The sequence below is a fragment of the Nyctereutes procyonoides genome, unplaced genomic scaffold (genome assembly GCF_905146905.1).
Source record: "Nyctereutes procyonoides isolate TBG_1078 unplaced genomic scaffold, NYPRO_anot_genome, whole genome shotgun sequence".
Lineage (NCBI taxonomy): Eukaryota > Metazoa > Chordata > Mammalia > Carnivora > Canidae > Nyctereutes > Nyctereutes procyonoides.
Window position 1 is genome coordinate 6,356,307 of NW_026575128.1, and position 24,098 is coordinate 6,380,404.

The window sequence follows — 24,098 nt, forward strand, 5'->3', positions numbered from 1 at the left end:
AGATACTCTAGATTTCTAGATGTATACTACAATAAAAAGTTATTTTTAAAAAAAGGATAATAGTACCGATTTAGTGGAGAGGAAAGAGTTAAATATAAAGCACAGGGTGAGATATGGCACCGGATCCGAAATGGACAAATGTGACACTGTCCCCTTCTACACTCTCAGGGCAACCACAATGCAACTGGATCTTGCTCTGTTTGGCCTCCAAGAAGGCAAGGTGAGGGTCTTAAGAGGAGCAGTTAGATTCTTCTAATCTGCTGGCTTAATTCCTAGGCAACTGTCTTCATTGTCCAAGTGGTATATAATCAAGGAAGAGAATGTAAGTAGAAGAAACCCAAGGTTTCTGATCAAGGTTGAAACCTGACAGAGGTAAAGCATCACTGAGCCCAGGGTGGGGAAAAAATCTCTGAGTGAGCACTGCCTTCCTCAGGCATACTGCAAAGTAAGGTATTCCCCAGGTAAGCCAATAATGGATTCTCCCTTTAATGAAAGGAACTAGAAATGTAGATAATTACTCAAAGCAGTACTAAAAAGTAACCTTAGTTTGCATCCAAGGATATCGATTAAAGGCCTAGAGACATGGATTGGAGGTTAATCAACTTCCCTCCATTATCAATTATTGAGTATGACGTTAGTGGAAGGCTTTACCTTAGATTCATACGTGCAGATGGAAGAAGGTTTCAGAGCAAAAGAAGATCTACTCGACACTCAAAATAATATCAAAGAAGGCAGCAACTTAAAAAAAAAAAAAAAAAAAAAAAAAGGGATCCCTGGGTGGCGCAGCGGTTTGGCGCCTGCCTTTGGCCCAGGGCGCGATCCTGGAGACCCGGGATCGAATCCCACGTCAGGCTCCCGGTGCATGGAGCCTGCTTCTCCCTCTGCCTGTGTCTCTGCCTCTCTCTCTCTCACTGTGTGCCTATCATAAATAAATAAAAATTAAAAAAAAAAAAAAAAAAAAAAAGAAGGCAGCAACTGATCAACAGCCTGATAAAATTTCCAAAGGAATCTGGAAAGATTTATCCTCTAGGTAGGATGGTAAAAGATGGCTTCCAGAAATAAGTATATTTAGATTGAGGCCTGATGGATAGAATTTTAAGGGCAATATGGGCAATAAGAAGAAGAGTACTTAAGATATTCTAGAAAAAGGCAAATGATGTAAGCAAAGCCAGAGACTAGAAAGCACAGGCAAAAAAATAAGCATGTAGATGTGCCAGGCACTGGGTTAGATGTTGCTTGTTATATAATTAATTCATGACTCAGAAAGGTTAGCTAATTTGTATTAATAAACTGGCATAGCCAGGACTAAAATCCATTTCTTTCTAATTCCAGAACAAGTGATGTTTCCAGTATGTGTGGCAAAGGGAACAATACAAGATAAAGCTGAAAAATTGTTATTTTGTGAATTCATCCAATGAAGTTTTTTGGGGGAGTAGTCACAAAAGGTCTCATCCAGTAAATGAGAAATCTTTCTTATTCAAGAGAATATATCTTAAGACTGTAAAAGAGAAGAAGGTGGAGATGGAGTAAAGAGAACACAGACTGCCTCCAGAGTTTGGGTGAAGGTACCCAGAAGCAATTACAATGCCAAATACAGAAGACGTAAAGACAAAAGCTTACTAATAAAGACAGAAAAGAAGCTACTAAAGAGTTGTCCAGGGGTGTGGGGGGGAAAGGGGTAGGGGAAAAAAAAGAGTTGCCCACCAAAACACATCATAAGAGCAGAGACTACATCTGTTTTCTTCACCAATGTATTTAGGACCTAGCATAGTGTTTCACACATAGTAAGTGATAAATAAATGCTTATAGAAGGAAGAAAGGTCAAAGGGACAGATGGGAGTGGCAGAGGTCAAGGGTTGGACCAAGATTTAATAATACATTATAACATATTAATAAGAGGTGATGGCTTTAAGCAACTGAAATAAATGAAAATTTCACTAGAATATAAAGATAGAGAAGGCAGGGTATAGAAACCTGGAAAAATACCAAGCATATCTGGTAATGACAAAATAAAGCAAGACAGAGAAAATCAAGAGAAGTGAGAAAGGTCACCGATGGGTCTCTGTGGATGAAGTTTCAGAGAAAGTCAGAGGTAAGACAGATGAAAGGAGTAAGCAGCTAGGGAGGAAGTGGGTCTAGAAAATGTGGAGAACTCTTTCAAAAAGTATGATGAAGAAAAACAAAAAAAATAGGAAGACAAAAGGTAAAGGAGATGGCCTGACTGGTAATGTACTCTTGGATGGGGAATCTGAACAAGTTTGAGGGATAAAGGGTACGAAGTCCCACAAGTGGCAGGATGAGATGGGAACAAGAGCATATATGGGTTGAACCAGGAAAGTGGAGGGACACCTCTTCCTTTCAAACAGGAGAGGTTCTGGGAAAACAGTAAAAGAATTGAGCCAGATACACACACACACACACACACACACACACACACACACACACACACACACACACACACATATAGTCAGACCTACTCTTAAAAGCGGGAGAGAAAGAAAACTTCTCGGAAAGTCCAAGTCATTCCCAAGCAACAGACTACTTCTAGAACCACCACAATTTCTGCCTGAGTATACTGCACAATGTCCTACACCCTCCTAGGGGTAGGAAGGAATCTGGACTGACCCATATCTGTGTTTGGCTCAGCTTAGCCTGGCATTAAGACCAGCACATAGAGGACCCCAGTAAATGTTACTGGGATGGAGTGTGAGCAGGTAAGCGGAACCTGGGATAACTCAATGGCTCACACGGGCTAATATTTCTCCTTCAAAAGGAATACCGATGTTAAGGAAGAACTCTGACTAGAGCAAAGAACCCACAGGAGCCTCCAGGGAGTCCTATCTTCATTATCATTGTCCCCAGAGAACTGTACCATACACTGGCGTCTTCCCTGGCAGGATGACGATAATGAGCTGCAGCCCTGAGTAGGTGTTCTTGAGATGCCGGAACATGGGCTCCACGCTGTCTGCCCCCTGTGCGTATTTGCAGAAGCAAGGCTGGCCCTGGATGGGCATCCCTGCATCCTTGGAAATCTTCCGCAGCTGGTCTGTGAAGTTCCTGCAGCACAAGTATGGTCATGACAGGAGATAATGAGTCCCACTTTAATACTTCTGAACAAATGCCTCCATCTTAGGTACCTAGCACTATGATAGCCACTGAGACATTCTGAGATAAATGAGACATGATCACAGCCAGTATAAAAAACCACATTTATAAGTTGAGTAGGACAAAATCAAGCTTGCTAAGTATTCAATGGTACAGGCAGAGAGCCAAGGGAAGGGACCTGTGGGAATTCTGAGTCCCCGCCTTGTCCCACTCAAGTAGCTGATTCCTGTGCACTAAGTCTGTAGCAACAGGCAAATGCCGGAGAGAAAGGTCTCTGCTCATATTAAAATAAGCTCCAACAGTGATCAGAACACAGGAAGTGCTCAGTAAAAATCAGCTCCCTCTTCTCCTACTGATTCTTTGTAGCCTAACAGCAAATAGAAAAAAAAAAAAATTAGGATTTTATTTGAAAGAGACAGAGCATGCAAGCATGAGCAGTGAGAAGAGTAGGAGAGGGAGAATTAGACTTTCCACTGAGCAGGGAGCTGACCTGGGGCTCCATCCCAGGGCTCCAGGATCATGACCCAGAGTTAAAGGCAGATGGTTTAATGGATTGAGCCACCCAGGTGCCCTCCTAAGAGCAAATCATTAAACAAAGCTTTTTTCCTTTGGCTTTAGGGCTTTACCCTAGGAAAGGAAGACAAAGTTGGAAGAAAGGGTACACATGCAGTAGATTTAAAAAATCAAGCTACATAAATATGATGACAGACTGAAATGAACAGCAGGAAATTAAACTTGTGAAAATCATACATTTAGATTAAAAGCAATATACAAATAGAGAATAAAAGCAATTATCTAGGGGACATTTTATAGCATATAAATACCAAAATGATAGATTCAAAAGTCTATGTAGTGAGAAAGTATTTCTTCAAATATTTAGTAAAAATAAATAAATAAATAAATAAATAAATAAATAAATAATAAAAAAGGCAAACACAAGATAAATACAATATGATACTGTCGTATAAAATGTAAAATCTCTTAAGGGGTGCCTCGGTGGCACAGTCAGTTGGATATCTGACTCTTGGTTTTGGCTCAGGCTGTAGGGTCAAGCCTGGGGTCAGGCTCCATACTCAGCTTTGGAGTCTGCTTGGGCTTCTCTCTCCCTCTCCCTCTGCCCCGGCACCCCCCTTCCCACCCAGTGGGCTGTCTCTTTCTCTCTTTCTCTAAAATAAGTAAGTAAATCTTTTAAAAATTTTATAAATCATTTGTATGTAGGTATATAAAACATATAAATTAGATGGAAGGTCACATTTCATGACAGTGGCTGCATCCGAAGGGAGGAATAGAATGAGGCTGGAGGATATAAAGGAACAACTAATTTAATCAGTCAGATTTAGTAAGTGGGTCTCTACTGCAAAGGAAGTGGTATTCCCAATCTTCTCTCTCCACTAGATCACACTTGGCATGCTGTGTCCTGTGCTGGGGGCCAGGTGTTGAAAGAAGTCTAGAATGGGCAAGATTTTGAAATCCTCTCCTAAAAGTGATATAGTTGAGGTAAGAGAATTTCTTTAGCCAGAAGGAAAATTCTGAGGATTGACCCTAGGACTTCATCCAATCCCAATTACTAATTTCTCCACCTCCACAGTCACCTTCACTTCTCCCTGTCTCACTAGAGGATGCCTTTTCCTGTGCTCTGGATCCCATCCCCTCACACACCTGTAGGAACTTCATTCTATTTCCAGTTTCTCTCAGTTCCTACTCTCAGCCTCTGTTCACTATGTACATTCTCCCTGGACAATCTCATCCACGGCCATACCTGAAGACTCCCAGATTTTAATATTTAGCCCAGAATCAAACATCCAACTCAGTACCACTGACCCAGGTGAACAAGTCATATTCTTACTCCTTGCATCCGAGGATCACTGATGAACAGACTCACAACTCCAAGATTCTAGGTTTATCAGTTTCTGTACCCCAAAAAAGCTAAAACAATGGATTGTTTCTCAAGAGAACTGAACAGGGAAAGAACCTGGGAATAAGAGAGAAGCACAGAGGGAACAGAGCTACCAGCAAGCTGACACAAAGGCGGACGGCTAGGAGCCTTTCCAATATTGCTAAGGACCAGTTCTTCAATAGTAGGTCAAGGCTACGAGTGGCCTGACCTAAATGGCGGTAAAACCCCCCAAACCCAGGAAAGGGACAAAAGGAACTCATTTGAAAGAAACTAGAAATGTGATGGTGGTAGTTGTGCGTCTGTGGGGGGACAGGAGAGATGCACAGGGAGGGCAGTCAGAATTCCCACAATCATCAGGTGCTGATCCTGTAACTAATTCTTATAAAAACCCCAAGACCAGCTGAACCTGCCAGGACACACAGCTGTTATCCTCATCAATACCCAAAGTGGTCAGCTCCACCAACTTTTCCTCAGCCTAGGTGTGCACTGATCTACTCCAGATCCAGAGAGAATAAGAAGCCATCACTTCAAAAGACTACACGAACTACTTACTCAACTGTACAAAACTGTACATTTTGCGGTATTTGGAACATCTCAATTAAAAAAAGACTGCAGGGGGTCAGTTATTTCTTTACTATTCATTCATTCACTCAAGACCATTACTCCCCTAACATGCTCCTTTAAACCATTTGGCTCTACCATTTTCTTCATTGTTATCATCTATTCCTAGCCCCTCAGCCACAGGTAGCTAAGAGGCCCTTACAACTCCTGTTCATCTAATTCAAGTCACTAGGACCTGAATGAACAAATTCTGTGTATGGGAGAGGACAGCTCAGAGAACCAACTGAGCTTTTGTTTCCAATGAGGAATACAAGCTTTGAAGCCTCAGATTTGATTCGATCCCAACTCTGACACTTTCTTCATATGCAAACCTTGAACAAGGTACTCTTTGAGTCTCAGTCTCCTGAAAATGGAAATACCACCTACTCACAGTGAAGATGAGAGGAGAGAACAAAAATTAGGTAGAATGTTGGTTTAACATTACAGTCATCACTACTACTATTTATTTCCAATGTTAGTAATTATAACAGTAACTCAGGCCTCCCTTAGGAGATTCATGCCCTAATAAATTATCATCTCTGACACAAATACAGCTCCTTAGCAAGATTTCTGACCACAGATGGACAGAAAAAGAACAGGGAGAAGTTTGAGCCAGAAAGCACAGGGAAGCAGGGTCAAGAGTCAGAAAGAAGAGACCACAAGCTGAATCTTGGCCCCCTGTGGGTAAGGGAAGGTAGGCAGCTCTGGGGTCCTTCCCACCCTTCCACCCATAAACCCAACCCTCCTTACTTGAGCACCTCTTCTCGACACTGTTTTTGGGGTGCAAAGCAGGCGATGGCCCAGACTTTGATCTCAATCCCATTGTAGAACTGCTTCCCTCGCATGTCCCAGACACCTTGATTAGGTGTGGCAATGGCCCGGTTCTGGGGATAGGAAGAGCGGGTGCCCAGGTGAGCCTCAGTAGAGCCAGGTAAGTAGAGGGGCAAAAGCCCCTGGCTATACAATCCAATTCCCCCTCCCATATGCCCCAGAGATGTTGTCTGGCCCTGACCCTGCTCACCCGGCCGCCGTACTGCAAGATGGGCGCCGGCAGCACTCGCCCTGTCACCTCCGTCATGTCATCCTTCACTTTGATCCCAAATTCCTGGATGTAGGGATCTAGGTTGTAGCTGGCATTCTTCATCTGCAAGACAAAAGAAGGGGATGTCAGGGGAGCAGCAGCTTGGCAATACTGCTCACCCTCTAGGTCCCAAGGAGAAAGCCCTGAAGAGCAGCTGGGGCTGGAAAGTAATAGCCCTAAAAAAGGGGGGAAAGTGGAAAATGAAGTAAGTGGGAGTGGATAACACAGGGAAGTAATACTGGAGGGAAAAAGAAATAGGAAGCCAAGTAGCTACAGGGTCAAGAAACAAGAGCAGTCCTATGGAATCCCGGGCAACAAATCCAGACTTGTGTTCTCCTGAGGATCCTGCCAAGGCAGAAAAGCATCTATGCTACCAGGGGCCCCAATGACTGAGCAACCAAGCATACATTTCTCTGCAGCCCTACTGACCAGGCGGCTAATCTCCTCCTGTCTGTCTGGGGCCGACCTAGCTGTAGCCTTTATCATGGTCGAAGTCTGGTTGTCGGTCAACTTCTTAATGCAGCGCTGCCCAGCCACAATGTTACAGACCTGAGGAAACGAGAAGGACAGGTAGCTCTGGCTTGAGTACAGTCCATCCTGTACCCAGAGCCCCACAATAAGGGAGGAGATCTTGGCTGTCAGCCCTGGGAAGGAGACTGCAAAATCTCTTGTGCAGAGACAGGTAAGTTAGAAAATATCCATGTGCAATACGAAAGGCAATACAGCCACTCTGTCATTAACAGATTGGGATCCAGAGCCAGATCTGGGCTCAGGTCTCATGTTAACTGGGGAGAACAGTAACAATCTCATAGGGTTGTTCGGAGACTAAATAAAATAAAGCACTTAAAGGACTGAGAATAGTTCTAAAACACAGTAAACAGTAAACTCTAACATACATTATTATTTACCAAAGGACCCAGCATGGAACTCTTCTGAATAGTAAAAACTCAAGATACACAAACTGGATTCCTAAGGTAGTAGATAGCTCTTCAATGATGACAAGCATTCAGTTGCTCCCCTGCAACCTACCAGGGGAACTAGGGATGGCTCTTAACTTGAGCCCTAACCTACAAATGATCACTAAGCTCTTAGACCACAGAAATCACGGTCTCCGTTGGCTGATAGCGTCCTTCATTGGTGTGAGGGACATCTTGCCATGCATTCCTGTTTTGAGCCCAAGAGAACACAATGGAGATCAGAAAAGATTTTCTAGTGATAAACAAGTCTTCCATTCCCCAAAATACTATATTCAGAATGCTGGGAATGGGAAGCCTTTTGGCAGAGTAGAGAGTGCCAGTAATTTGCAAAGACTTAAGTCTGAAGCCCACGTTTGCCATTTCCAAGTGATTTACCTTGGACAGATCTCGTAACTACTCTGAAACTCTGCTTCTTTAATTTCAGTCATGGGATAAAACATTGGCTGTCTATGAAGTTGCTGTGAGGGGTTAGAGAAAATGAAATATGTGACTTGTTCACACAGGGCCAACACTATCTAAGTACTGGTTTTCCTTCTAATTTCCAAAGTTCATTTTTTATTTCCAAGGTTCATTTTGAACAATGGTAAGGAAAACCACCCTGCCCTTAACCTCACATGCTCTTAAATTCCATATCCCAAAGAATATACAAATTACGGATTCAATCAATAAAAATCCTTAATTGTTAGAATTTATATGGTTGTACTCTTAAAAGCAGCTTAAAGTTGTAGCACTCTTGAGAGATGATTTCAGCTACAGAATTAACATTAGGAAAAAAACTAAAGCAGGGATGTGGAGAAAATGGAACCCTTGTACACTGCTGGTGAGAATGTGAAATAGTACAGCCACTGTGGAAAACAATATGGTGATTCCACAAAAAATTAAACACACAATTATGATACGATTCAGTAAATCCACATCTGAGTATGTAGTGAAAGTAGGGATTAGAACAAATATCTGTACACCTATATTCACAGCAGCATTATTTATTATAGCTAAAAAAGAGGAAGCAACCTAAGTTGTCAATCAATGAATGAATGGATAAAAAAATGTGGTAATATGTGTACAAGAGTATTATTTCGCCTTATAAAGGAAGAAAATTCTGACACATGCTAAAATATAATAAGCCTTGAAGACATTATGCTAAATGGAATGTGCCAGTCAAAAAAAGACAATTATATAATTCCATTCATATGAAATGTCCAAAATAGACAAATACACAGAGACAGAAATAGATTAGTGATTACAAAGGGCTGATTGGTGGAGAGGAGGAGTGTAAGTGACTACTATTGGGATGGGTTGTCTTTTGGAGATGACATAATGTTTTAGAATTAGATAATAGTGATTGTTATACAATTCTGAATATACTAAAAACCACTGAACTGTACACTTCCTAAGAGGATAAATGTTATGGTATGTGAACTATTATCTTGATAAAGTTATTCTAAAAAACAAAACAAAATAAAAACCCTACCTGGCTATAATAGCCTACATGATTTGACCCTGTACCTCTCTCCAAATTCATCCCCTATTATTTTTCCCCCTCCTATACCACACACCAGCCACTATGGCCTTCTGGCTATCTTAAAAAATCCAAGCTCCCTACTGCTTTAGAGCCTTTGTACTTACTATTTACCTCCTGCCTGGAAGACTCTTCCTTTGGGTTATTACGAGGTGGTTTCTATCTCATAATTTAAGACTCAAATGTCTCCTAAGAGAGGCCTTCCTTGACCATAATAACTAAAGTGGCTCTCCAATCCCCTCCTCCCTTATTTGTCCCCTTCATCTTTTATTATTCTTTTATCACTTAAAACTATCTGACACTCTCTTATTTATCTATTTATTGTCTATCTCCCCCCTTCTAAAAACGATAATAAGAATAAAAATATGTCATTATATAAATTATTCACCTTGGAAATTAATGTTTCAACAGAAGTAATGTTAATTTGCTAAAAAATCTCAGCTTGCAGTAATATTAACTAAACGCCCATCTACTTAGCTGGGGTTGTCCCTAAGGACTCCCGTTTACACCTCAAGAGAACATACTGTCTTCATCCCACTTTCCATGCATCGACACCTATTAATTAAAGTCCGAGTTCTTGGGTTTTGGGATCTTATCTCCCCTCAGCCTAATTTCCTTCTGGTTAGTTCTGAAATCCCAGAAGCTCACATAAGGCTTGAGCTTTATAGTCCCAGCTATCGGACTCCTGCCATGAGAACAAAGAGTAAGATGTTATTCTAGGCTAGTGCGTCTCCAAATTTAATGTTCACATGAATCCTTCTTTGGATTCTGTTAAAAACTACTGACTCAATAGTTCTAGGTGGAACCTGAGATTCCACATGTCAAACAAGTTCCACTCAGGTAATGCCTGTTGCTGTTGGTCTACTGAACACACTTTGAGTAGTACTGGTCTAAACAATGAAGAAGTCAGCAGTGGTTTCTCATTAGACATCTTAGCTGGTATATACCAAATCAAATACAGCCCAATAGTTCTGCATTTGTATTCTATGACTTAAATAATATTTTTATTCTTTAATTGCAGGATTTCAAAGGTCTGCTAAAGCATAAAAACATAGCAAATCTTGGGGCTAACTTTTTCAAAAGAAACACACTGATGGGGGATCCCTGGGTGGCTCAGCATTTTGGCGCCTGCCTTTGGCCCAGGGCATGATCCTAGAGTCCCAGGATTGAGTCCCACATCAGGCTTCCTGCATGGAGCCTGCTTCTCCTCTCTCTCTTCCTCTGTGTGTATGTGTGTGTGTCTCATGAATAAATAAAATCTTTTTAAAAAATAAATAAATAAATTTAAAAAAACACAGTGTGTTCCAGAAACACACTGATTATCACATTGATAACATGAATAGGACTCACATTATAGCTAAAATGTATCTCCATTTTCTGGAAAATAAGGTATACTTGTATTTCTAGGTCATTTAGGATCCCCAGCTCCAGATAAGGTTAAGAGAAATTAACAGGGTAAGATAAATAAAAATTAAAATGAATGTAGATATCTGAAATCTCGGTCCTGAACAAACTAATTATTTATTAAACATAAATACAGCTTTCACCTCTGCCTGGCAATCCTAAAAGAACTTGAGAGCAGTATAGGATCTAACAAAAGAAATTAACAGGTTAAGAATGAGGCCTGCACTTCACTGAATGACCTATTACCTCTCAGAATGTCAATTTTCCAAACTTCAAAATGGGAATGAGAGATTACGAATGGAAGAACAGACCTCTGATGATCTGTGTGCAGGTACAATACTTGTTCTCCAACCCAGCCATTACTTGGCAGCCTCACCTCTAGGGGCAGGTAGGTATGCTTTTGTTCTTGGCCAACTTGCAGGCAGGGCAGGTGGGGATACTTGAGCTGAAGGTTGTATTTCTGCTTGAAATACTGTGCCACTGTGCACTCCACAGTCTGTCCACTCTCCAGCTGCAAGGGAAACCTGTTTGGGGGAGGGGAAGGAAGTGTCAGAGCTCGGCATTTAATGCCCTCGCTTTAGACTTAGAACCATGGGAAGCCCCAGACTTGTCTTCATCCCTATCCAGCCTCTTTGAGCACTTCCACTCATGGGAAAATAGGCAATACAGGGCTCCCAGAGTGAAGCTAAAGATGTGAGAAGTTCCACAACACTGAAGACCATAACTGACTCATCTGCATTTCTAGTGCTAAGCATAAAGTTTAACACACAGCAGGCACTCATAGCCCAGTAGTCTGAGGTCAGGAAGGTGGATGGAATCAATGACAGCTTCCCAAAGGCCTAGTCCAGAAGCCCCGCTTTCTTTTTCAGGAGGAGTAACAGGCTGTGAGAGAGAGATCCTAACACTTACAGAACTGACATACCAGCCAGGGTAACACTCTTGTTCTAGAGGAAAGGCGGTAAAAATGGTAAGGAGAGTACCAAGGATCTGGGAAGTTTGGAGGAGGGATAAACTCTCACAGCTTATCTTCAAAAACAGGGCTCATCCTAAGGGATGGTAGGGGTCAGGGAAGGGAAAGGAGTGAAAGGAGTATGTTGGCATATCAGCCCTCTTCCACCAAGGTATGGCTAAGCAGCCTGTCAACTCACGTCTGATGGCTGGCAGGGCGGCGGGTAACATTACACACTCGGTATTTCCTCTTCATCTGTCCACAGTGGGTCACTTCCACCTTTAGGCCTGGGACACACACACTGCTTGTCAGGGTTGGAAAAGGCTGCTCATGTGCCCAGGCTTGGCCTCTCCCCTGAACATATCCCAAGGGGATCTCCTTTTAGGACTGAAGAGAAAGTAGTGCCATTCCCTTCCCCACCTGGTTGGGTCCTCACCTTTGATCTCCTTGGTGAAACGCACACGCTGAGAGTCCGTGAGGGGCTTAGGCTGCTCATCTATGTTCCTGATGTCCAGCACCTCACACATGAACTCAATCACTGGCTGCGCCTTGTAGAAGGCAGTGGCTGAGACTGTGGGGACAGGGTGGGTATAGCTCAGCTCAGGTTCAGTCTTCCAGAATAAATGGAGGCACTGCTCTTTACACCCTCTTCCTTATAGGGTATTGGGGTGGGGGAAGGGTCCCAGGGCTATAGGGATTAGACTAGGAGTGTGGTTGCAGAGCTGGGAGGGATGAGGCTGGGAGTGTGGTCACTGGACTCAGGGTGCCCCTGGCTCCATAGCTCTCCCCACTCACCATCAATGTTGAGCATCATCTTCCACATGGCAGGGCGCACAGACTGGTGAAAGCCGAACCAGACCTCGCGCCCACCCCCCAGCGGGTGGTAGTAGCCCTCAGGCGGTGAGAAGAAGGAGCGGCCCACGGGGGTGTACCTGGCAGGGACAGGCAGAGAACTGGTCCCTCGGGCACAGGCCCCCACCCTGTGAGGCATCCTGGGCACGGAGGAGCCCTGGCCTGGAAGGCAGGACACCAGGGCTTTAATTCCAGCTCTGATCTTTTACTGGCTTTATGACTGACCTTGTGCAAGTCTATCCTTTCTCTGTCCTGCAGGGACAGATGGGGTAGAGGTCCAAAGAGATCTATAAGGGACAGGGCTGAGGCTTTAAACACCTAAATGTAAATGCATACTGCTTGGCATATGCCAGGGCTTCAACAAATGTTTTACTTGAAAGGCATACGCTGTGGGACTTTAGTATGTGCTCTTCCCCTCCTCCCCACACAGCAGTTTTGCCAAGACTAGTAGCCCAGATACTAACTACACCCAGTACCTCATGGATGCCAGGTGCCTCATGGCGACATCCAGGGCTTGCACAGACTCCAAGGGAACAGGGATCTGGCCACTGACAAGGGCCTCATGCAGCATGCGCCAGCTAACAATAGCTAGCCATTTGATGGAGACCTTGAAGATTCGATCCTTCCCTTCCCCAGGGATTGTCACCTCAAAGTCAACCTTCAGAAAAAAGGAGTAAAGGATTGCTAGTGCGTTCCCACAGTCCAACATTCCTACCCCCTGCCCTAGCTGTCCTCCACCACACGGATTTGCCAAGAATCTGCTCCTGAACCTGACAGGGGCTCTCACAACGAAGATTTCAGAGGAAATCCAGCCCTTTAGTCTGTAGCCACCTTAGCTGAGTACTGCTATCCCTCTCGGCCTAGCAGAAAGTCCTTCAGGTCTGTTTTAAGTCTAATCTCAGTCCATCTGGGACAAGAACAGACATACAGTAGGCTAAATAAACATCAGCATCTACTCATCCCTCACCCTAAAACACACTTTCTCATCATAAAAGATGAAGGAATTTCTGGACTGCCCGGCTCCAAAGAGGCCTATATGAGTTCTGACCCACCTCAGACCACTAACAGGTCTAGCCTGACTCCCGGCTTACCCGTTCATTGCCAATGGGCAGGGCTGTGACAGTGTAAATGTTCTTCTTTCCATCATACACAGGCTTGCGATCACCAAAGATCTGAGGCTTGAAATGCTGGACCATGTACTCCACCACTTCCCTGCAGGGACAGGAGCACCCTGTGGAAACTGAGAGACTACTCGGAGCTCTTGGAAGCAACTCGGTGTTCAAATAACGGCCATCCCCTCCTAGCAGCCACTCTAATCTCATCTACTCTATGGTAGCATTTCTCAAACATCAACGTTCATATGAATCAACTGGAGATTTTATTAAAATGCAGATTCTAATTCAGGTCTAGAGCAGAGCCTGAAATGCTACAGTTCTAACAAGCTACCAAGAGATGCTTCTGGTTCTCAGATCACCAAGGCTCTAAAGGATCTGAAAGAATAGGTACAAGTAAGTGCCTTCTGAGCAGAGGGGGAGGCAGAGAGGAAAAATGCTTATTCCCAGGGTCTATGTAGAATCAGGAATAGAATCCAGGCTATTCCAATCCCCAAGCTGAGACATAAAAAAGGTAGATGAGGTAAAGATATGAATTGGAATAGGAATAAACTGTGGAAGAAGAACTCCATCTCTTTTACCTCTCTGAACCCCTTAGTCCCACCACCCCATTAACACTCCATTATAATCTTTTTCTTGATTTTACTTCCTGTCCTCTGCCACTAAGATCCCAGAGTGTCCATCTAAAACCTTCAAAATACCATCCCATCCAATTATCTGACCTCTTCACTTTCTAAACAAAAGCTCTTGAATGTTACTGGACCTCTTCACTTTCTAAAGCAAAGCTCTTCACTTTCTAAACCTCTTCACTTTCTAAACCAAAGCTCTTGAAAACTACTGGATAAAAAGACTCAAATTGTACATTGTAAGCAACTGTAAACAAATAGTTTCAATCCCAATTAGGCTTTAGTGCTATCAAGCAATTTTATGACCCTGATGGTTCCATCCCTCATAGATTGTGTCAAACTTTCTCCTCTACCCTCTAACTCCAGAACCCACTCCTACCTCCAATTAAAAGCAACTCTACTGACTTTAAAAAGAGTAGTGCAAGACAGGCAAGGCCACCTTCAAGTTCCCAGACACACGTATAAACAAATTTATATATGCATATCTCTTTTCCTTTTTTCCCTCTCACATTTGAAATGTCCCTTCTATATATAATTTTTAAATATATGAAGATTTGTTCAACTTCAGTCATTAGAGAAATATGATTAAGATTAAGCCAAGATTGGGGAGCCTAGGTGACTCAGTTGATAGAGCCTGCAACTCTTGATCTCGGGGTTGTGAGTTCAAGCCTCACATGGGGCACAGAGCTTACTTAAAAAAAGAAAGAAGAAAGAAAGAAAAGAAAGAAAGAAAGAAAGAAAGAAAGAAAGAAAGAAAGAAAGAAAGAAAGAAAGAAAGAAAGAAAGAAAGAAAGAAAGAAAGAAAAAGAAAGAAAGAAAGAGAAAGAAAGAAAGAAAGAAAGAAAGAAAGAAAGAAAGAAAGAAAGAAAGAAAGAAAGAAAGAAAGAAAGAAAGAAACTGTGGGATGCCTGGGTGGCTCAGAGGTTGAGCAGCTGCCTTTGGCTCAGGGAGTGATCCTAGAGTTCCGGGATCAGGTCTCACATCGGGCTCCCTGCATGGAGCCTGCCTCTCCCTCTGCCTAAGTCTCTGCCTCTCTCCTGTGTCTCTCATGAATAAATAAAATTTTAAAAAATAAAATAAAATAAAATAAAATAAAATAAAATAAAATAAAATAGAAAAAAAAATTAGGGACGCCTGGGTGGTTCAGTGGTTGAACATCTGCCTTTGGCTCAGGGCGTGATCCCAGGGTCATGGGATCAAGTTTCACATCAGGCTTCCCATGGGGAGCCTGCCTCTCCCTCTGCCTGTGTCTCTGCCTCTCTGTGACTCTCATGAATAAATAAAATCTTTAAAAAAAAAAAAAAAAGGAAGAAAAAAATTAGACCAAGATATAATTTTCTGCTTATCAGAATCCAAAGATCAAAAAATCCAACATACTGGATTGGTATAGATATGGGAAGAGGCACGTGATATTCTGATAATGAGAGTATAAATTGGTACAACTTACCTTAAAAAAAAAAACCCACTGGTAATATTTCAAAGTTTCTCAACATAGTATGCCAGCAATTCTACTCCTAGTAATGTATCCTATAGTTACACTCATATTTGAGTGCAAAAATGTATCTATATTTAATAATATTCAACAGTTTCACTTTTGTAGCAGATGTTTAGGCTAAACCTAAATGTTCCTCAATAGGTTTATTAAAGAAGTTATAATACAACCATTCAATGGAATATCTATGGAGCTATGCAAAAGACTGAGGCAGATATACCTATACTGATAAATACTGTTTAGTGGAAAAAAGCAAAGTACAGAACAAGGCATATAGGATTCTATATTTTGTGTGTTTTAAAAAATGTTTTATATACACATATCCTTGCATACGCACACAAAAATATATGGAAACGTACTTAAAAATGGTAACAATGAATCCCTCTAGAGAAAGAGACTAAGGGACTGGAGACCAGGGTAACAGATATTTTTTGCTGCTGTTCTTTTTGCAGTATTTTATTTATTTATTTTTACATTGTGCATATGTAGTTTTCAAGTAATAACAAAATAAGTTAACTTTAAAAGGAAATATTGCCTCAGGGCACCCAGATGGCTTAGTTGGAAGAGCATGTGACTCTTGTTCTTAGGGTTGTGGATTTGAGCTCCATGTTGTGTGTAGAGATTACTTAAAAATAAAATCTTAAAAAAAAAAGAAATACTGCTTCTTCCAAGGCTAATTTCTCCAACTCTATGTACTGTAATGTCTTCCTGTCTTAGCAATGAATAGGAACACATTCTTCTCCTCTCTGTCCTATACCTTTAACTAGCTTCTTCTCTGTTTATAAGCATATCCATGTCTCATTCTTAAAAACTTTTCATTCATTTTAACAAATACCGCAATACACAATGCACTGTACTAGATCCCAGTAAATTCCCTCTAACCAACCATGCTTCACTGTCAAGCTATCTAGAAAAGGCTATCTGCTCTCACTATCCCTACCACATTACCTTCCACTTATTCCTCAACTGACTGTAGTTAGATTACTAGCCCAATTACTCTGCTGAAACTGCTTTACAAAAGGCACCAATTATCTCCTGATAGCCAAATTCAATGGTATTTTTCTTTCAACGTTTACTTTACCTGGAATTTCCTCCTCAAAAATGTCCTCGAATCTGATGATACCACCCTCTACTGATTTTCTGGATATTCTTTCAAGAGTCTAAAACTCAGTAAAGACTCCTGGACTTGGGACTTAGACATGCATCACTTACCGGTTGACTCTGCGAGGACACTTATCCGGCTTGATATCCACCTCGTAGTGGTAGACATCAATTTTAGGGATGTCCACCTCAAAGTAATTGGCCAGGAGCTTGATTGGTTTCCCCACAGTGCCAATGCCAGGCCGGCGAGGTGCCTGGAACACCTGCTGCAGGGGGGGCAGGTAGGCGCCTGCAGCTACAAGATAAAGAGGCTCATGAGGATACAGTCTCGCAATTCCTTACCATTCTGATCAGAGAAGACACAAGGCCTTCCAGAACAGGAACAAGAGAGTATAGGGGCAGCCTCTTTCCTGCCTATCCAAACCAACTGAGGGGTTCTACTGGCTCAGACAATCCATGTTCACTTTTTTTAAACCTCTCTACAGTTAAAAAAATTATCTTTGTTGTCTCTCTTCAATTCATCAAGTGAATACTTAATATGTTTCTATTAAATGTTAAGTAGAAGAGCTAAATCTGGCTCCCAATAATAAAACTTTTTTTTCTTGTACCAGGTTAAGACATCTGCCTCTACCAGGTATCTGGTAAACCGAGTAGCTTCTCTTCTCTGCCAGCCAGATGCTCACTTCACTCATCACCATCCTGAACATGAAATAACAACATCTTAATGCTTCTCTGTAATGTAGGCAGGAGGAAAATCCAAAGAAGGTCAGGCTAGTGGGACGTGAGGGAGACAATGTTTTAGAAAGGATGAATGCAACTGAATGGCTGAGGTTGGAGAGACAGAAAAGTAGAAAAGGCTAAAAAAAATAGAGCTTGGAGACAAAAGAAAGGAGAGAGACTGAAAGAGGGAGCTGACAAAGAGGCCACAACTTGAAGTCACAGCAGAAAGAGGCTTGATCTAGGAAGGTAGGAAGGTTGGAGTTAAGGCCTAGGCAACATACAGGTTAGAGTTGGGAGTTTGAGCAAGCAAGACTGAGACTGGGGAAACAAACAAACAAAAAAAAGGTTCAAAAGAGAAAAAGCTAGGGAATGAAGACAGGCAGAACACAGGAGAAGGAGTCAAGAGCAGGCTAGAGTAGAGGACTTGGGAAGGAGAGGCAGCCATTAGCATGCTGGAGAAGATGGAGACACTGGCTCTGAAGAGAAGAGGTGCTCTGCACAGCCACAGCTCCCTCCACACAGAGGGCCCAGACAATAACAGAAGGAATCAATTTCAAGATCGAGCAGGCCCCTGGGAAAGGGCTAGGGCAGGGCCAGCTTCCACCACTTTCTCCTCTCTTGCCACCAGCTAGATTGCTGCCCCTAGTTTTATCTTCTAGCTTGAGAGGAAAGGGTGGAAAAAGGGACACTAAGAGAAGCCTTTGTCCACAGCTACTATTGTCCTTGCCAGTAGCAGACCAGCCCAGGTGGGAGGAGAGAGGGATAAACCAGCCCAGAATCTCCCATCATCATAGCTCTGCTTTCAAAGTCCGTCTGGCTGGGGGATGGGGCATATCCTCAGCTGGGGGGTCAGGAAGAGGTCAGAACCATTCATGGGAGGGGCATGTTTCCCAGAGCTAAGCAGCTATGTCTCCTTCTAACCACCTGTCAAGCCCAGCCCTATCTGCAGACCGGGAAATAGAGACAGAAAGGGAGGCTCAGCCTGGGGGGACAGGCCTTCAAGGAGTCAGCTCCAGGGAGAAGTGAAAGCCTAACTACTAGCACCTGGGTGCCTTCTCCACAAACAGCTGGACAGAAACTGCACACGAGCAACAGATAGATGCAAACACCTAGTGAGACACGTTCCTGTCATGTATACCCAAACACACACTTAGACCTAGATGGTTTACCTTTATACACATACCCCTCACCACTCTAGATCGTGAGTTCTTCAAGAGCAAGGGCTATATCTTGCCTCCTAGCCTACAGGAGGTGTTCAACATAAAGATATTAAATGAATGAACAAACAGATCCACAGACACGTCACAAAGAACACACTAGCATACATAGCACCCAAACACCTGTAAACTGCTCAAAAACAATGATAAGCCTTGTACAAGATAAACATCCTGGCGGATATAAGAGATATTCTTCCCCTCCCCAAGCTTTTACATTCCATTCACCTCCTTAGCCTTCTAGGCTGAATAATCTTTTGGAGTCTTGGGAAAAAGACATCCCCTAGAGCTGGGGGCTGGGTAGAAATGATGGGGGATGGGACAGGCACTCTAGCCTCCAAAGGCTTCTCTTCCCCAGAAATAGAACTACACACCAAATTCAGCCTTAGGCACCCTCCACTCCAAGGAGGCTTTGGGAAAACAGGAGAACCCCCACCTTCCCCTTCATCCCCAAACTAGGGAAGGCGAAAGGGAGAACCTCTCTCCCATCCCATCCCCCTGCAAGCCTTAGACAGTACAAAGTTCCCCCCACCCCTTACCCCACCCTGCCCCCAGCTTTCAGTCTGAGAAAGGGAGACACTTCCCTTCAAACCCAGACAGGGACAGACGGCCACTTTGTGATGCAGATGAGGGCCCCAGCACAGAGGACAAAGCTTGGGCCTTGGGGGAAGGGGCGGGGCGCTTCCTTGCAGACAAAAGCAAGGAGGGAGGGGCCATGGAAAGGACACTCCCCCTCCCCCATCCCCAACCAGCCCTGAGAAGGAAAAGTAACAGCTCAAAGGCCTGGCTCAGGGATTCCCTCCCTGCAGTTTTGAGGCCCACATACCTCTTTAGGAGCCAGACTGCCTATTCAAAACACAAACTCAAGGCTGGGTTAGCTGTACAGTAAGACTAAAAAGCCAACCTCTTCTAAAAAAAAAACTTGTCCACACCTGAGTATCACAAATTACTAAATATCCACATGTATGTGCTTAACCACTTATGTTCACACTGGAATGTGATTCAATTACTAAATGTGTACTTTGTGTCAGGACCTAGGCATTTGCTGTTTCCACAGGTAAATTAGACATCACCTCTACTGTCCTGGAGCTCCCAATCCAGTGTTATGTGCTTAGAACACATCTGAGCACAGAAAGCGCATCAGGACACAAGCCCAGCAAAGGCAGCAGCAGTACCTTTAGTGTTGTGTACTGTGTCCTCCAACTTCCAAGAGAATAGTCTGGGCCTAGGAAGGAGGCAGTTATAGGGTCCCTCCATTCACAGCTTCCAGACTGAATTTTAATTACACCTTTTGATGAGGCAAAGCCTGTCCCACTGGCCAACTCCAGATACCAGGCTCTAGTCCCCTTCCCAAAAGCTTATCTCCTATAACAAGCAAGAAAGTCAGTTTTTTCATCACTCCAGAGTCCATTAGGAATTCATCAGAATTAAATCATTAGCAGTCTGGTATGGGTGCCAGCTCCCAGCAATCCATCTGGACCTCTGTGACTTACTCCTACTCTAGTACACAGGTTGCTGTAAATAGTCTCCAGCCTTAGAAAACCAAGAGAGTTCCTAGAATGGAGAAAGAATCCTAAGGGAAGGAGAAATAATTTTCTGAAGTCAGTTGCTCCTTGCACTCTACATGAAGACCCACACAGCCTTTACAAGATTGTTTTTGTTTGGGGGGGGGAGGGGAGGAAGTAGTCACTAAGTACTTATAGATCACTAAATGGATGACTTGAATAAATTGGCAGGAGCTATTTCCTTGAGGGGGGGTAAGATCTGGCATAGAGAGATGATGATTCTTCCACCACCAATGCCAATGAAATTCTTGTCCCAGATGAAATTCACATCCTGAATAGAAATCCTATGTCCACCCCTGGAGCAAATGGAAAGAGGTAGTGAGACAAGACCCAAAGGACTCCCAGGTCCAGAATGCTCCTCTGATCAAAGGGTAAAAGACCTAGGACACAAGCAGGTGTCTCCATCCCACAGCCCATCCTGGAGACTCTGGTCTTCTTGAAGCTGCCCTACCCCAGTCTCTCCTCAGTTCCCATGTCCCTTCCTCCAGACTGCCTGTGGATAAGGAGAAGTCAAGGCTAACACCTGAGACTCACCAGGGTAAAAGCTATAAACCCCCTCTCCCCCAAACGACTTATTTGTGACAAAAGCCTAGCTCGGCAACCTTGGGTCTAGTAACACGACCCTAACAGTTTCTGGGGAGCAGAGAAACAAAAAAGAAAAGATACCCAGTGGGGGGCAGAAGCAACTAAAAATATTAAAGTACAGAGATTAGGCTGTCACTTGAGGGGACATTTCAATGGAAAAATCATTATCTTTGAATTAAAAGATCCCATCTCTACAAAGTATTGGACCAGAAACGAGGAAACCAGGCAGACAGCCCCTTCCAGGTACACCTGGTACTCGCCTTGGTCTCTCGGTAACCAACACCTTTTGTGAGTCCTCTCTTCAGGGGGGACTTGCCCCCAGTACATTGCCTTGGACCCAGTCTTTCCTCACCCCAGGGGCATAAGGCGGCAGCTTCCGTCAGCCCGTTTTGGCAAACTGTGACTGAGGGTTTCCAGGATCAAGGAAGAGCCCCAGAGACGGGGAAGGGGCCCATTTCTATTTGCACTCTGCCAGCTGAAACTCAGAACGCGCCCCAGCAGCGGGCTCCTTTTCCCGAGCCAAACCGGGCGGGGTGGGGGGTTGGGGGATCCGGGCAGCCACGCCCCCACCACCCCGGGCAGCCCCTTCCAAACGCCACCTCCGCGCATGCTCCGGCGCCTCCGCTCCAGCTCCCCCGACTCACGGGGGGGAATCCCGGGCTGGATCCCCACCCACCGCCCCCTGACCCTCGCCCCCGCGTCAGGCCCGGCCGGGGCGGAGCTCACAGCCCAGCTCTGGCGCCTTCTCCCAGGAGACACCAGCCCAGCCCAGCCCCAGCCCCCGCCCCCCGGCAAGCAGCAGCCCCGGGCCCATCTGTGCCGACCCCCTCCTCTCCTGGACACCTGGAGCCCGCCCCCTGCCACCTGCCGGGCCTCTCCCTAGGCCTCCCGGGACCTCCGGCAGTCCTTACGTGCGTCCAGGCCCTCCTCCCAGACTACTTCCCACCTCCAGGAGCGCATACAGCCTCCGCGGGTAAACAGCCCCCGTCTTAGGGCTTCCTTCACAAGGTTTCCCCCGGAACTGCATACAGCCCCCTTCAAACTGGGCCCCCCAGCCCATAAGAGCCCCTCTCCGCACTCAGGAAGCCTTTCCTCACTCGGAAATCCTGTTCTTCGCGAGGGAGTCCCCCGGTCCGCGGAGCACGCACCGGCCCCCACTCAAAGGGGCCCTTACCTGCTCCCGAGGGTCCCGCTTCCATCCCATATACCCGTGCGGAGGTCAGGCGGCCTGGAGACTGTGGAGTCCAGAGTGAGGGGCCTAGGGACCCCGCACTCCGGCTGCTCGGGCTTCCGGGCCGGGCTCGGCACCCCCCCCAAGCCCGGCCGCTCGCGCCGCTGCCCCCGCAGCCTCCGTTGCCGCCGCCGCCGCGGAGCCTGCAGCAGCTCCCCCTGCGAGCGCCCGGCCAGCTGCCAGTGCGCAGGCGCGACCGCCAGGCCCAGGGGGCGGACGGGAACGAGTCAAGCGGGGCGCTCCGACGGCAACAAAGGCCAATGGAGAGGGGCGGGAGTGCCGGGGACCCGAGGCAGCGGCCCCTGGCGGTCACCCATCGCCATGCAGCCCGGCGGGAGGGCTCCGGTAGAGGCGCCGTGGAACCGCGCCGCGGCGCAAGCGGGGTGGGGCGGCGGGGGGGTGTCCCCCCGCCCGCAACGGCCTCTGGCCCTGTGTCTCTTCCCCAAAAAGGTCCCTCCAAGCCTACACACCGCCTTCCCCCTTTGCACAAGCCACCCGCACATTACGGGAGCCCCACCTCATTCCCAGGCCCCCCTCTCGCACTCGGAGCGCCCCATCACCCAGGGGCCCTGCCTCCCACCTCTCCTCCCAATCACCCTCATCCTTCAAGCCTCGGCTGCAAAGCGACTGCCTCCGCGAAGCCTTTCTCCGTCCCTAGTCACTGAACTCACTGACGCCACCCCCTCTTCCAGGCCGAGTGCTGGGCGCTGGGACCACAGACGAAAGAGACCCTGCCTACCCTGGAAGATGTCACAGTCTCAACTTAAGTGAGGCACAGAGTTCTATCTTCGCGACCTGGGAAGCACCTGCCTCTCCTTTCTCATCCCTCTCATGAGGGGAGAGCTTACCCCTCAACTCAATCTGCTTCTGTCCTCACCACGTCATTTAAAATACTTTTTTGTGTCAAAATTGAAAGGAAATTTTTTGATTCTTATTTCTCCGCAGCATCTGGCACTGGCCTCTCCTTCCTTTTTGAGCCTTACTTGGCTTTAGAATTTTCTGAGCTCTCCTATTGCCTAAATCTTTGTCAGTCTTCTTGAAGGGCCCCGTGTTGCTTTTTTGCCCCATTAAATAACAGTGTTCACGGTGGTTTCAAATCCAGCTCTCTTCTCATTCCACTCTGCTTTTCCCTTGAAGGTTTCATCCTTCTTATGGCTCAACTATCCCTCCAAATCTCGATCTCCAGCCATGTCTTAGACTCATATTTCCAAATGTATGCTGGACAGCTCCACCTGGATCTCCAGCACTGCTAATTTGAAGTCCAAAATCAAACTCTTTATCTTTCCCCCACAAATGTGCTTGTTCTGTACCTCCCTTCTCTACAAATGGAGACGATTTCCAGAAATAATAGTTTCTCTCCCTTGCTTCTTGCCCCCATTCAGCTGTTCACCAAGTCCTGACATGTTTACCTCCTGACTTGCTCTCACATGACCCTTCACCATTCTGCAGGCTCCTTGTGCTACTGCAGATCCTTGGTGCTAGTACATACCTTGCCAAAAGTAATATAGCCACTTCCTTGCTAGTCTTGCAGTTTCTGGGAACATTTCTCTCATTCAGTTTGCGGCAGTTGGGAGGTGGTAAGATACCCATTTCAAACACCACGTTCCCATATATTCATATGTATTCATCCATATGTATTTTTTAATGCCTACTTTACACTAGATGCTATGCAGAGGGCTAGGAACTAAATAGATCATACCCAGTCCCTACACAGAAGGAGATTAATTTCTGACACTTACCATAGTGTGCCTTGCTTCTCTGCAGCAGGGGTTCTCAAATAAGCAAGCATCAAAATCATCTGGAGAGCTTGTTAAAACATTGCTGAGCCCCGCCTCCAGAGTTTGTGATTCAATAGGTCTTGGGTAGAACCCAAAAATGTGCATTTCTTTTTTTTTTTTTTTCAGGATGCATTTCTAATAAGTTGCTAGATGAGGCTGATGCTGCTGATCTAGAGATGAACTGCTCTACAGCATAAAGTTAAGAAGAAAGGCTCTAGAGCCAGCCTGTTTTGGCTTTAATCCTGGTGCTGCAATTTACTAGCTATGTAATAACACAGGGCAAATTATTT

General features: G+C 45.1%; 1 protein-coding gene across 5 annotated transcripts in view; it reads right to left on the reverse strand.

Moving 5' to 3' along the window:
* LOC129520785 (protein argonaute-1) overlaps positions 1-22,233 on the reverse strand; it is a 32,079-nt gene extending 9,846 nt beyond the window's left edge. Inside the window, exons 1-12 of one of the 5 annotated variants that reach the window (XM_055341988.1) lie at positions 21,974-22,233; positions 16,827-17,010; positions 13,476-13,596; positions 12,861-13,042; positions 12,328-12,464; positions 11,969-12,103; positions 11,732-11,819; positions 10,960-11,107; positions 7,113-7,232; positions 6,615-6,746; positions 6,353-6,486; positions 2,873-3,057 (exon numbers count right to left, since the gene is read on the reverse strand). In XM_055341988.1, coding sequence (XP_055197963.1) covers positions 2,873-3,057; positions 6,353-6,486; positions 6,615-6,746; positions 7,113-7,232; positions 10,960-11,107; positions 11,732-11,819; positions 11,969-12,103; positions 12,328-12,464; positions 12,861-13,042; positions 13,476-13,596; positions 16,827-17,010; positions 21,974-21,998 — 1,591 coding nt within the window. In that variant the 5' untranslated portion in view covers positions 21,999-22,233. Of the gene's footprint in view, positions 1-2,872; positions 3,058-6,352; positions 6,487-6,614; positions 6,747-7,112; positions 7,233-10,959; positions 11,108-11,731; positions 11,820-11,968; positions 12,104-12,327; positions 12,465-12,860; positions 13,043-13,475; positions 13,616-16,826; positions 17,011-21,973 lie in introns of all 5 variants that reach the window. The other 4 variants (XM_055341990.1, XM_055341989.1, XM_055341986.1 and 1 more) reach the window with 4 other exon arrangements.
* Between the last annotated feature and the right edge of the window lie 1,865 nt (positions 22,234-24,098).